The 15,228-nt window shown below is 35.0% G+C and overlaps 1 protein-coding gene across 5 annotated transcripts in view; it reads left to right on the top strand.

Annotated features, from left to right (window-relative positions):
- Positions 1-15,228, top strand: part of SLC25A12 (solute carrier family 25 member 12) — a 98,123-nt gene that overhangs the window by 68,579 nt on the left and 14,316 nt on the right. For all 5 annotated transcript variants that reach the window (XM_072961158.1, XM_072961156.1, XM_072961157.1 and 2 more), the window contains 4 exons: positions 4,543-4,624; positions 5,911-6,069; positions 9,135-9,187; positions 9,433-9,513. In XM_072961158.1, the coding sequence (XP_072817259.1) occupies positions 4,543-4,624; positions 5,911-6,069; positions 9,135-9,187; positions 9,433-9,513 (375 nt within the window). The remainder of the gene's footprint in view (positions 1-4,542; positions 4,625-5,910; positions 6,070-9,134; positions 9,188-9,432; positions 9,514-15,228) is intronic.

The following is a 15,228-nucleotide window of genomic DNA, read 5'->3' as shown; positions in this document are numbered from 1 at the left end:
GAAAGGATGAAAAGATAGGCTACACAAAAGGGAAAGATAGAGGATATCCAGATGGAGGAAGGAAGGCAGGAAAGTTAGTTCAATGTCATAAGTAAATAAAAAAATACATGTTAAAACAACAATTAGATGTTATTTTATACTGTCGAGATTGGCCGAATTTATACTCTGACAGTGGCAAGTGTTGTTTAGGAGGTGGAGGAATGTCATCAACTGCTGGCGTCACAACTTTGGAAACTATTTGGGAGTATCAGCTGCAATTGAAGAGACACTTAGCCTGTGACCTGACAGTTCCTCTCCTGGGTGTAGTCCCTAGCAGAAATGAGTACGTATGTTGATTAAAAGACACATGCGACAATGTATATAGCAGCATTATTTGCAATAGCAAAAAACTGGAAAATATTCCAGTGTATATCAGTAGTAGAATGGGTGAATATGTTGTGGTACGGAGATGACCAGTGAGAAAAATGGAAGTTTTCATTTGGGTAAAGTGAGCTAAATAGAAGGAGGTGAGTTGCAGAGAGAAATGGATGTGACATTTTTGGAGCATTAAGCACTTTGGAGGTTAAAGACCAATTTTAGCCCAGTGTGAAGATGGGTAGACAACTTTTTTTTCCTTGTTGTGTGTCACATAATTACTTTTTCAACCACATGGGTTAAATTATCTATGATGAACTTGCTTAGGCATATACATACTTTTGAAAAAAAGTTTTGTTTCTATGGGAAATTATATTCAAACTCTGGACTACTTTTACAGAGGACTTTTGGAATATAAGCTGGCTTGGGTTCTGTCAGAACATTATTAGAATGATTTTTCTATTTCATGTATAGCATTTCTTTGACATAGGAGTTTGTCTCTTTTGTGTATTTTGCATTCTAATGGACCTTCTTTGAACTTTGCATTCCAGAGTAAAGAGAAAGCATTACAACCCACTTTCTAGTTCCTTTTTTTGGAACTTTTTACTTCTGTCACCTGCGGTAGTTTTACCATAAATGGAAATCTATTCTCAAAAAGGAGGAAATTGGGTATATGTATTGATTTTATTTATGTATTTATTAGCCATTTACCTCATTTAAAATAGTAGATTTAAAAGCTTATTACAGCCTTTTACACAATTTAACCTCCCCTCTTATGAGAAAAAAAGTATACATTGTTTAGCATTAGAGAGAAATATATATACACATAGGTATTTCCTTTTCTTTACCCACATCTCTAGACTCACAATTTTTTAATTGGGTTTTAATCTTGTTTTGTGAGGTCAAGAGTATTGAATTCAAATTCAGATATATTAAATTTATAGATGTGATTTGTAGACAAAAGAATTTTATTTTCCCTAATCTTATTTTATTTTCCCTAATTATACATTTTAGTTGGTATAAAGTCTAGTCTCTGCCCCCCACTCTCCCCACCCATGCTCAGTGTAAAAGACTTCAGCTTTTCCTTCCTTTTCTTCTGTCCATCAGTACTGTGCCATTTGGAAGAGACAGTTGTCTTTCGCTTGGTTTGGGTGGGGTGCTTGACTTGTTAACTGACATGATCTTGCCTTATCTAATTCTCATTTATAGAATGAGGTACCTTTAACAACAAAGCAGAAAAACTTTATCCTCTCCAAATGAGATCTCAAGCCATTTCTTCATTTCCTATCATATACATATGCTTAGGGAGTAAGTAGTAGGTTAAAAATCATTGAAGATTCTCAACTCTTATTTTGCTTTGAAAAACACTTAATTAATCTTGTTAAATATCATCTTCATGATCATAATCATAACCTTGAAGAAAAGAGTGCCTTTTCCTTTGGCCTATTTGCTCACGGTAGGTGATCTTCTTAGTGCTGAAATTTCCTTTCAGCATAAATGCTAAAAAATTCAATACACAGTCATTAATAGGGATGACAGCTACGGTAGCATTCTGTTTATGAATATTCATGAAGTGAAATCCATAGCATTAATTACGTTAATTTACATACCTGAATACAAGTGAACCGTAAGTTATAGTGATAGCTAAGCCTAAAAAAACCCCTTAGTAACCATATCATATGTTTTTGAAAAAATACATGCTTTTAATAAGGACAGAGGTGATATTTCTTTCAAAAGGCATTTGGGTGTTTATAGTAAGAGGTGTTTTTAGCTAAGAATTAAAGCACAGTATAATCCTACAGTTTTCATAGGATTTTGTAGGGCTTATGAACATTCTTTAAAGGAAGAGCATATAAAGAAAATATATATGATTGAACATAGGAGAAACCTTTTATATGAATGAAGGAATTAATGGTTACTTGATTCTTTTTTTTTAAATTGAGGTATAGTTGATTTACAATATTACATTAATTTCAGATATACAACTTAGTGACTCAATATTTTTGTAGATTATACTTCATTTAAAATTATTATAAAATAATGGCTATATTTCCCTGTGCTGTTCAATATATCCTTGTTGCTTATTTATTTTATACATAGTAGTTTTTGTGTTTCTTAATCCCATACCCCTATTTTGCCCTTCCCCCCTACTTGATTCTTAACTTGGGATCATAGCCCTTTTTATTCAGTGAGTTTTAATTCACTATGTTCTTTTGAAAGGAATCGTGGTTGAAAATAATTAATAATCTTTGAGAATGAGATTTATTTTCACCCAGTTTAGTGACTGAGAAAGACGAATTTCAGAGTCTCACAAGGGAACTTATTTACAGAATATTGAAAAACATTGAACCCCTGAGGATTGCATTAGGCACAGGTCTTGAGTGCTTGGTTTAGGGGACAAAAAAATCTCTGAACAGTCTAAAATTAGTATTATTGTTACAGTAATAAACAGAACAAAACATGATTATCTTTTTGGGTGGCATATCTTTTGCCATTCTGTGTGAGTCAATCAAAATTAGGCCTATACTCAAAGTTTTGTTAAAATAGTTTACTCTTTCCCTTGTTAAATTTCAAATAAAAAATGTCAATCTTTAATTATTAATTATTCACTTTGGTTACACTCTATAAATCAAACATAATGATGGCCATGCAGTTGCTTGGGCTAACTTGCTAGGAAAAGATGTATTCCCTACAAAATCATGATTATGTTCTATGTGCAATTTTTTACCTTTTTATTGATGGTTTCTTCCATGTATTAAATTTAGTTTTGGATTTAATAGATATATGCTTTCACCTAATTGGATTATAATAAAATTGTTATATGGAGATAGTTTACACTTATGAAATGTAATGATTTTATTTGAAGTAACGGTGTTCAAAGAAGACAGATGAAACCTTTCTATAGGCTGCTTCCAAAATTGTAAATCTTTTGCTTGGCCATATTTAGTTTGGTTAATTGAGCTTTGAAGAGATTGTACAAATGAAAGCAAATCACAGTAGACGAGCTTACTTTTTTCTTTCCTTTAGACAGGGAGTCTCTCTCCATTAAATTATTCTAGTGAGTAAATAGTTAATATTTTTCAAGTTGTCTTAGATAAAGCAATATCTTATTCCTTCATTTCAGACTGTTTATACATGTATCTGCTATTTTCATAATGAAAATATTAAGTAACAATACTGACACACTAATATAGGCAAATTATTTCAAGTCCTTTATGCTGTGGCATTGCTATGAAAAAACATTCTGAAGCACAATAGGATTTTCCCCTTTGCTTTATTATCAACATAGATTTTATGTTAGAACTATAAATGTGGCTTAAGACAGTGATTCTCAATTTAACTACATAGCAGAACAATTGGAAGCCTTTAAAAAATTTTACAAGCCCCAGGCCTCGGGAATATATTTTTTTAGGTCCCTCAGGTGTTTTCTTTGCCTAGGCAGTGTTGAGAAATACGTAGGTCTCAGAGAGCAAATGCTCAATAGCATTAGGTGAGAAATACTTATCTAGTGATAACCTCAGTGATTGAGCTTCAAAGCCAGAAACAAGGGGTCAAAGGCCCTGAACCCTAGAAACAGCAGCTATAAAAGTTTTTCACTTTAGTGCAAAAGAGCAGTCCTTGACCTTGCTTTGCATGTAATCTGAACAGTTCTAGTTGTGTGATTTTTCCAATCCTGATAGATGAGAAGCAGCAAAATCAAACTAGGAGGCTGTTGGTAAAAGAAGTAATAGCTGTCAGGCATGGGAAGAGAACACAAGCCGCTGCATTAGATCTTGATGCAGTAACTATGGACGTATGAATACGTTGATCTTCAGTCACTAGAGATGGTAGATTATGGTCAATATTCTCTGATTCAGGAATCAGGATAGTTTTTGTACATTTTAGAAAGATTTTAAAATTTTAAGTTGGTTAAGGAAGGGGGAAAAGATTTTATACCTGAGATGTTTACTTACCTGAAAGATTCACTTCTGAAGAATGATAGTTTATCCCCAATAGTAGCAGATAAATTGGCCATTACTAGGCTTGTGAAAAAGAGAGCGGAGAAAGCTAATGTGTCTGGCCAGATGTGATTTTAAAATGCAGATAATAGAAGTATCTATTTCAAAATCTTAAAATAGCCAAATTGTAGCTTTTTCATTATTTATATGCTTCTCCAAAATGTTTTACATGTTTTCTTCTTCCCCACAGCAATCTTACGGTTTAGGCAGGCCTATCTGGCTCCAGATTGCCGAGTCTGCTTACAGATTCACTCTGGGCTCAGTTGCTGGAGGTGAGTGACATATCTGTGTGCTGTTTCAAGCTTGTGTTCATGTAATACTATCGCACTAGACCGGGACAGATCAGCAAAGGTGCAGTTCATTGTTCCCAAGGGTCACGACTGCAGGGCTTTCTGAAGTGTTCTTTATTTTTACCTATGATCAGAGGACTTGTCATAGCACAGCCATGGCCCCTCTGGCTCCAGTCTGTCTTCAGGACAAAACCTCTGTAATAATGTGAAAGTCTTGGATGCAGTACTGCACTCACCTTAATTATACTGGTTAAAGCCAGTACGAAGAAATGAAGAATAAGATTGTGTTTATTTATGGTGCTAGGGGTGAGGGCTGGTAGAAAATCAAGATTTAGGGTACAAATCTCAGAACCTTATGAAATAAAACAATCTCGCAAGTGATTGGCTTTTGCTTTTCTGTTTGTATTTTTTTCCCTCTTGTCTTTTAATGATTGAAGAATAGCTAGACTTGTAGGTTATTTGCTAAAATGAACGTCCCTTCCCTGCTCCTGGGGGAAATTTAAGAGAGTTTTTTGTTTTGCTTCACTCTGTAGAAGATGTGTAAAACCTGAAGTTGCTTTGTTGAGAAGAATCTAGCAGGTGTGATTAAAATACATACGATTTTTCAAAACAAGCCTGAACTAATGAAACAACTATTTTTCTTTTCAGTCACAGTTTTAGAAGTTGAATGGCATGTCTTGGTTTTCAACAGTTGAAAAATATAATACTCTAATTCATGTGATAAATTTTTTAGTCCCTGAGAAATTCTAAAGTGTGACTTTTTTTTTTTCAATTGAATTCTCCACATAGATGAGGCAGAGGAGGGTCTTATTGAGATCTGGTTCCAATATTATGGTTGTAACTAAGGTTAATTTACCAAAATGCTGTAGCAAACTAGATTTTAAAATTACAGCCACCTATATGTACATACATAGTTATTTTAAGAGGTAACTGGTATAGTATGTAGGTATTTAATGGAAAATATAAAGAAATATGTTATATATAATAGTTTAATGTTGTTATAGACAATTTAGTGTTGATTATCTAATGTTGGTGATAACTTGAAAATCCACTGCTGTTCTCTGAAGTAGCTGTTTTATGGATCCCAATGGTTGCTAGTCTGTGATCCTTCAGCTGTGTATCAGAGAGGGAAAAATTACATGCAGTTTGTTTTGTGAGAATAGACACTGTGTTCTATTTTCTAGTCCTTTGAGATGAGGTTTGTTGTGCTTATAGATTCTGCATTTGGTTGTGCTCTCCTTTAAGCCTAAAAATTGTTTTATTTGTAGCTGTGGGAGCCACCGCTGTATATCCTATAGATCTGGTGAAGACCCGCATGCAAAACCAGCGTGGCACTGGCTCCGTTGTCGGGGAGCTGATGTACAAAAACAGCTTTGACTGTTTCAAGAAAGTCTTGCGTTATGAGGGCTTCTTTGGGCTCTACCGGGGTGAGTAAGCAAAGCTCAGCCGCTGAAGTGAGTGATTTTATCTCACCAGCACCAGGTAGGATCTCATGCCTTATGAAAATCAGCGTGTAGCCTGTCCAGTCAGACGAGGGCTGTTTTCTCTCTTTTTATTTTCTCATTGCTTGTTTCCTTTTTTACAATCTTACTGGTAACTAGCAATATTAGTCTGCAGAGAAGCTCTTTATTTCTTCTTCCTGCAATCCAAAGCCTGCATTTGTCTCAACATGGGTCTTTGGTCACTGTGCGCTTACAAACTAAGACAGATGTCCGCAGGTGGAATACAAGGATGACAGCTAAGAAATAAAAGAGCTTCTTTTCTCTAATGATTAGAGAGGAAAAATACACCTCTTTTCTGCGAAATAGAAGCCAGGCTGCCACTTGAAGGTGAGTTTACCCTCCATCCACTTGTTTCAACAGAAATATCAAATGTTTTTGTCTCTTCCAAGGAGACCATTCATAAGTCTTTTCCAGTGAGTCATCTAAAGTTTAAGAAAAAAAGAAAAGAAAAAACCGTTTTGCTCCAAGTCTCTCACTCTTGCTCCTTTTCTCCCCTTACTTACCTGAGAGGCACTGAGTGAAAGCAGAGAGATTTTCTTTTGCAAGGAATGTTGCCGCCAACTCTAGGTGGAGCACAGTGCTGTCGGCATCAGAGGCAGGAACCTTGTGCAGAGTTCTCCCCACCCTCGTCAGCTTTGTAGGAACTTGTTCTCTTTGGAGAGGGAGACTTTCATGTACATGTTTTTACATTATAATTTAGGGTGTCCTTTGGGAGGGAGATTAATTTTTTAATCCCTTTGGGCGCCGCTTGGAATTCTTTGAAAAATACTCTCTACATGCTCAGGTCCAGGGCATTTATGTAATTTACTGTACTTGTTTGTTTGCACACACAGCCTCATTAATCCTGAGCTTATTCTAAGCTCTGTTGAACTGTTTGGCTTAGAACCTCTTCCTTGGAAAGAAAGACTGGGCCTGAACAAAGCTTTATGCTCATGGATAGAGGGAAAAATACCTCTGATTAGCATTATGTGCAGATACTCAAGTGAAAATGTAGTTCTGATACACTTGAAGGAGAGGGTCATGAGGATCTTCATTTTTTTCTATATATAGAACAAAAGAATTCCTAGTTCTGGATTCAAACTAGGTTCAAATACCTTGCTCCTGAGAAGGAATGTAATGAATTTTGATCAAATATTCAGAATGCTAGTCTCTCTAAATTCTAGCTGTATGACATTTACTCCATGGGAAGAGGTATGCATTGTTTAGAATGCAGATCTGTGCATGTGAATGCATGTTTTAAACTGTACTAAGCCCTGCATATCTTGATTTTATTTAATAGGGACTCTAAGGATTAAGTAGCACTAAGGTTGTTTTCGTCTTTGGCACCTCCAGTCTTTCTTTGTTGAATAACAGTCTTTCTTCCTCCTTGGTATACTTTTAAAGAGAATGTTCTCTATCAGAAGGAGCCTAGATATATACTGCACACTTCAGCCTATTCAGTGGATGGATGCTCACAGAAGGTTTCATTTGGGAGAGATATGTTAATTAAATGGGTCCAATATAGCAAGTTGGGATGGGAATGGAGGGATCATTAGCTTTATTCAGAATGTGAGCTGATAAAATCAGTCCTTTAAATGACAGACTCTTGTACTAGCGAGAAGATTGTAGAAGTCCTGTATATAAATAGTGATTGTTGAAATTGTCATATATTGCTTAGTACTGGTCCATTATTTTGTCAGATGACTGACAAAATTGTTGACAGATTAACCTAAATTTCTTTATAGGCAACAATGATAAAATGACATAAATCAGTACTTTATTAAAATTCCATGAGCTTTATTGAGGCAAGTTGTAAAACAAATACATACGCTTACATGGTTCTTTGGGAGTTAGATTAAAAGTAACAGGGCCTGATAATCATGGGAGTTAGAGAGTTAAGACTGCCATCTGCTGATTTATTCTTTTAAATCAGTCTGCTACCCATTAAAGGTGTGTGCAGATTTGTGTTTGTCATTGATAATTCAGTTTGACTGACAGTAGCCTGTATGTGCAATTATTTGCTGGCTCTCAGCTCACAGAAAATCACTCAGCAGTATCCTCAAAGTAGGCTTAAGACCAGCAGTCAGCATGCAAACACATACGTAACTCCTTCTTGGCTGGGTGATTTAAAGGATATAAAATGTTTATTGTTAGTGTCTTTAAAAAGTGTATGCAAAAAATGTATGCTAACGATTTAGATAATCTGTGTGCTTTAGAAAGTTGAGCCCTATGAATAGCTACAGATGTTGAATTGTTTATATATTTTTTTCTTTTACAGCCAGCCTGGGAAATTTAACTTTCTAAGAATAATGATTTCCTTTGTTTCAAGAGAATTCTTTTGAAATGTCTTAAGTTTGACATGTATTAGTAAATAAGAATACAATGGGTTGTTTTTGCTTGTAGAAGATACCCATTAAATGGTTCCTAAAACTACATTTTTCTTTGCAGTTTTTGCTTTCTTTTAAATAAATAAGTACTGAGTTCTTGGTTTTTCTAAAGAGAAAATTAAGGGAGTTGGTGTTCCGTAATAACCAAGCCACTGTGTACTATTACATAATACATCATTTGTGGCAAAATCTGGGTCTGCTTAACAGGATGCTTTGCAGAGCTCTCCTGAGCATACAACATTGGCTTCTCTAAAGTGTCCATGGATGTTACTATGTTGTTGGTTGTAAAGGGAGAGAATTTGGTTTCGTTGTTGTTGGCAGTGTTCTAAGAGTATTCAGAACATTCCTTCCTCACAGTTTTGGGGAGGTGTTAGATAACTGGGCTTTAAAGGAAGCATGCTTAAGAGAAGGATTTATAGCCTCAAGAAAGCATACCATTCTATTTGACATAAATAACTATTATATATATTTGCATAGCTTTTAGGATAATCCACTTCTTTCCCTTTTTAATGAAAACCCTAAAATGTTTGATGGGTAAATAATGTGGGGAAAACCGTTCCTTGTTAGGCTTATGTAGTCATGCCTAGTATATCTTATTGCTAACGATTCTTTCTGTCTACCTAGGTCTGATACCACAACTTATAGGAGTTGCTCCAGAAAAGGCCATTAAACTGACTGTAAGTTTCTCTCTCATTGAATTTATATCATTTGTTTAGATTATCAGTAAGCCAAAAATTAAAACTGTTGCTACCAAGACTAGCCCACTATCAAAGCATTTGTAAAATTTTAAATTTATATGTAGATATTTGATAATTTTTAATTATATATGAGACAGATATTTTGCTGACTTAGAAAACCAGTAACATACCACTAAAGGAACTGGTTGGGAATTCTGGTTAACTGATGTTGTCTTTCTAATTAGGTTAATGATTTTGTCCGGGATAAATTTACCAGAAGAGATGGCTCCATTCCAATTTTAGGAGAAATCCTTGCTGGAGGCTGTGTAAGTATTAATACTGGCAATTGCTCATGGCAAGTATGTTCCTTTAACCTCTTTGCACACTAGATACAATATCTGAGTGACATTCCGCCTGAACTCAGGGGATTCTTAGTGGATTTTCTCAGTGAACATATGGAATGATTTTTTTAAATATCATTGCATAATCTAACTGGTTTTGAGTATAGAAAAGAGGTTGTATTTTTGTCAGCTCAGTCTCTTAGGAACTCCTGAGGTATTACCTTTCACGCTTTTTAATATTCTAATTCTGATTCTTAAATACCACAGAAAACAGTAGTGAATAGAGTTAACATATATTTATATTGATTAGAACTTTAAAATAAGTGTGACATGACTAATTAATTGGGTCCTTATATTTTAGGTGTAGGATGGAGTAAGCCATTGTGGTATAATTATAATTTTCCTTCTTTAGGGACTAGAGGGTATAGCAAATAACTAAAACTATGTTGAGGCTATTGACAATTCTGAACACAGAGTTTCTATCTTTAAAGTGGGAGCATGACATTGAATTTAGACCAGTTTCTCAAATTTAAGTTAGCAGTTCAGCTAATTTTATTTCTGGTGTTCATTTCACATTTGATAATACCTGATTTGGTTAAGACTTATTTAATTCGTTTGGTCCCTGAAACCCTTAATAAATTCCATTGAACTGGCTGACAGTCTTGGCTAAACCCTCTGCAGTTGCTTGTGGAACCTGAGGTGATGAGGTCAGTGACCTTTGCAGCTTTTAATTCAGGGAAAATGCCCTGAGGGTCAGAGAGAGGGGCTGCTGTGGATTCTCCTTCATGATATCTGTCGGCCTGGCCCATAGGTGGGTCCTTACCTTTCTGCAACCCAAGTTTCGTTTGGAAGAGGTTGCTTGGTGCGTGCTCGAGTGTGTGCGTGTGTGTACACTTACTTATGTACGTGTGTTTTTGTGTATGCCTGCAGGCATGCCCAAGTGCATTCTTAGGAAGAAAACTCACCTCTTTGGCTAACTTCCTTTTTTAATGAAGAACAATTAATGGACATAGACTGAGACGTTCGCTAAGGTCCTGCTATATTATCTGTTCTTCCTTTACCCCAATTACATGCTGTAACTGTTTTTCTTCTATTGAAAGGACCATTGCAAATCATAAATATTCTTTTCCTCAGTGGTTTTAGTTTTAATTTGGTTAAGAAGTTTCCTGACTCAGCTTTGTCACAACACATGTGTACATTTGTCAGAAATCTCCTGTCATATTCTCTGTGTTCCATGTAGCTGATTATTTGTTTCCATTTGTAATACCCAGAAGTTTTTGCCCATGAATCTGACTTGTTCCCATGTCTGACCTGTGACCTAAGTGGTTAAATTATAATCATATATTTTGTTCCCTTGTTCTTCCTAGGTATGGACCCTGTTTCTAGGTTTGAACTTTGGGAATTTCTATTGAAGTCTGGGGTGCATTGAGGGTTGTGCTGACACTCCAAATCTCTTCGTTAATCTTGACTCATTTCTGGAAGCTTTGTTGGCTTGTCTAGCTGGAAACTGACAGCATGAGAAATAGTCAAGTTGGGCTCTAGGTAGAATCATTAGGTTGTCTACAGTTCTTCACCACAAACACTTTCTGCTTCCCTCTTGCCTCTAAATCTCTTTATTCAGAGAGGAAAGAAAATGTACAGTTACTGAGTTTCTACTGATAAATTCAATCACACTGCAGTGTAAATGATTGTTAAAGCACAATCTGCTACTTCTCCCAAAAGTGTACATTTTTCAACAGAGAATAAAGCCTTAAACAAAAAGTATGAGTCTCTGTTTATAGAATATCAGGCACTGTGGAATCTAGGAATACACGTTTTACTGAATGGTAAAGAGCCACCAGATAAATGCTGAGAAGAGTGGCTACTCATGAGCCTGATCATGAGAACCCTCACCATCCTGGGTAGTGGTGGTGCCAGAGTGTGCAGTGTCCTTGTGTGTGTTTGGCTGAATGCTGTCACTGCCACTAGGTGAGAAGGGAGCTGCTGTTCTTCTAAAAATCACTCAATTTTAAAGATGTACCAAATGTGTTAACCTAATGCAGGTTAATTCAGAAGAAAGAGCTCAAACTGAATGGTCCGTGTTGACTTTATAGGTTTCTGCCCTAGCAGAAGGATCAGCTGAGACTGGGGCTTTGAGTTCCCTACATGTGGAAGGGAAATTCTACTGCAATGAAAATAGCTGTGGTGTCCCCAGGGAAAATGGTGTATACCAGCTAGATCATGAAGTGACTAAGAAGTGAAAATATCCAGTCCTTAAACATTAGATGCTTTATTATTGTTTTGATTTATGATCTGTTTTTAAAAGTATGCATATTTGATACATGCAGAAGAGTACATATTATATAGATAAAAAGTTATAATAAAATGAGCATCCATGAATGAACCTACCACTCAGCTAAAATATTACTATTATCATTGACACTGGTTTTCCTTTTAATGTAGCTCTAATCTGCTAGGTTGCTAACAAGCAGTAAGGACTTTTCTTACTGGGCTGAACATTTTGTAGGCTTTGTCTCAACATTATTCTCAACTAGATCTGAAGAAAATAAAACTTCAGTGAGATCCAGCATTTAGTAACCAGTGAAGTTGAGATTCAAACCACTTTTTGTCTCCAAATCTATACTTATTCACATTTAGTATGTTTTCATTCATTCTTTCCTTCATTTATTCATTCTCATTCAACAAGCTATCAAGGCTGAGAAGAATTCAGAATTTCTTCCTGTGCAGTGAACCAGGCTTAGGATATGTTTATATCTCATAGAAAAAGGGTAGTTCCTGATCGTTCTCTCCAGATAAAACTTAATCTTAAATTTAATCATATTCCACGGTGGTAATTTGAAAGTAGAATTCCTTATCATGATTTGCTTCATTTCTACATATCACCAAAAAAATGTGCTTATGATTATAATTCATCATAATAGCTACCATTTCTTGAGTATCTTACACTGGAATGAACACTTTATAGGCATTATCTCATTATTATTCCCAGCTAGAGTTGAAGAAACTAAAAGCTCAGTGAAATCAAGCACTTAGTAAATGGAAAAATTGAGATTCAAACCACTTCTGTCTCTAAATCTGTATCCTTTTCTATTTGATATATGTTTCCATTCATTCAGTCTTTCATTTATTCATTCTCTCATTTGTTGTATGCCTGCTATGTTTCAGGAAAAATTTTTAAATAACTGCTTTATTGAGATATAATTGACATATCATACAGTTCCCCCCTTAAAGTGTGTATAGTTCAGCAGTTTTTAAGTATGTTCACAGAGCTGTGCAACTATCGCCACAGTCAATTTTAGAACATTTTTGTTACCCCCAAAAGAAACCTAGTACCCGTTAGCTGTTGCCTTCCAATTTTCCCACCCTCTGCCCACCAAACCTTAGGCAACTACTAGTAAACTTTCTGTCTTTATAGGTTCACTGTTTCTGGACATTTCATATAAATGGAATCAATATATGGCCTTTTGTGTCTGCCTTCTTTCAGTCAGCATAATGTTTTCAAGATTCATTCATGTTGTAGTATGTATCAGTATTTCAGGCCTTTTATTGCTGAATAATATTCCATTATATAGGTATACCACATTTTGTTTATCTATTCATCAGTTGTTGAATATTGTTTTTTTTTCTGCCTTTTGGCTATTATAAATAATGCCGCTATGAACATTCATGTGAAAAGTTTTGTGGACATCGGTTTTTATTTCTTTTGTATGTGTACTGAGGAGTGGAATTGGTGGGCCATGTGGTAACTCTAATTAGTATTTTAAGGAGCTGCCAGACTGTTTTTAAAAAGTGGCTGCACCATTTTACATTCCTACTGCTAATGTATGAGGGTTCTGATTTCTGTGCATCCTTTCCAATACTTGTTACCTTCCTTTTCATTATAGCCATCCTAATGGGTGTGAAGTGGTATCTTACTGTGATCCAATGATTGACAGTGTTGAGCATCTTTTCATGAGTGTATTGGCATTTGTATATCTTTGGAGAACTATCCAGAAACTGTCCATTTTTTAATTGGGTTGTTTGTCTTTTATTATTGAATTATAAGAATTCTTTATATACTTAGTGTACCTTATCAGATACGTAATTTGCAAATTTTTTTTCACTTTCTTGACTCTGTCCTTTGAAGAATTGCCCTTTGATTTTAATGAAGATCGATTTGTCTATATTTTCTTTTGTTGCTTGTTCTTTCGGTATCTTATCTAAGAAAGCATTGCCTGATTCAAGATCATGAAGATTTATACCCCTATTTTCTTCTAAGAGTTTTGTGGTTTTAGCTCTTAACATTTAGGCCTTTGATGTTTCATACAAATTTTTAACTTTAATTTTTTGGGTTTTTTGCTTTGAGCAGAAATATTACCAAATGAGAGTTTTATTTTTCATTGTCAGCATTTCAGTGTATTTCCTTCTAATGCTTTCACACACACGCACACATTTTTTTTAAAGCTTCTCATTTTAGAAATAGAATATAATCTTTGGGAATAGAATTGTAAAGAGTGTGCATTTTCAAATTTTAACTCTTCATTGTGAGAATTAACCAAACTTATTTTATACCTATATCAAAATCTTCTCCAAAAAGACTTACTAGTTCAGAATTTATGATTTAGATGTGATAGCATAGGTTTTTGTTGTGGTTATATCTATAAATTGAACTTCAGGTTTAATATTTCTCGACCTTCTTTAGGTGGGGATGGGATAAGAGTGTATGTAATGAATACAGTTAACTCAGTAACTATCTGTTATTGTTGCATATGAGTAATGTATATGTAGCAGGTTTCAAACTATTTTTCTCATTGTTCTCATAGGTAGACCATTCTTACCAGGCCATATGTTTTAATTTTTCGATTAGAAAGGCTCTCTTTACATATATATATACACATACATGTATGTACACACACATACATCTATTACATGTCCATATCAGACATAAATATAATTGGGTGTTTAATTATGGTATCTGTTGTGGGCAAGAATAATACTTGAATGTCAACTTAGAATTTTTCAGTGTACTTTAATATGCATTGTTGTCACCTCCTATGAAATAAGTAGATGAGAACAGTGGCTTGGAAAGGCTAATTCTCATCCCAGATCGCATAGCTAACATATGCTGCAGGTTTCATGTGAGCCCAAGTATTTTGATTTTAAGACCAACTCCTTTTACTCTGTAATGCTTTCTTGGGGATCAAATCAATGCCTTCTCCATGTGTCAGAATAAATCTAGATGTGCCCATTCAACTTTGTAATGACTCTTAAAAAAAATGAATTATATAATAAAAATTTAACATATACATGAATATGTATACATATATATGTTATTTACAAAAATAAATGTATAAAAAAAGAACATATCTTAGATGTCAGCTTAATGAGTTAACAGTTGTATGCACCTGTGAAATCACCATCCAAGATTAAGATACAGAACATTTCACCCCAGAAAATTAATTCATGCTTCTTTCTGGTCAGTTATTTCTCCCCTCCCCCGGGCAACCACTGTTCTGATTTCTGTCAGCAGTTTTGTTTCTTCTTGGATTTCATATGAACAGACTTGTACAAAATGTGTTTTTATGGTTGGTTTCTTTTGCTTAACAAAATGTTTTCAAGTTATCTTTGCTATTGTGTAGGTGTCACTAGTTGGATTTTTTTATTTGGGTGTTTTTTGTTTTTAATTTTGCTGAGCATTATTGCATTGTATGAATCAACTAC

The sequence above is a fragment of the Vicugna pacos genome, chromosome 5 (genome assembly GCF_048564905.1).
Source record: "Vicugna pacos chromosome 5, VicPac4, whole genome shotgun sequence".
Classification (NCBI taxonomy): domain Eukaryota; kingdom Metazoa; phylum Chordata; class Mammalia; order Artiodactyla; family Camelidae; genus Vicugna; species Vicugna pacos.
This window is presented reverse-complemented; position numbering and strand designations above follow the sequence as displayed.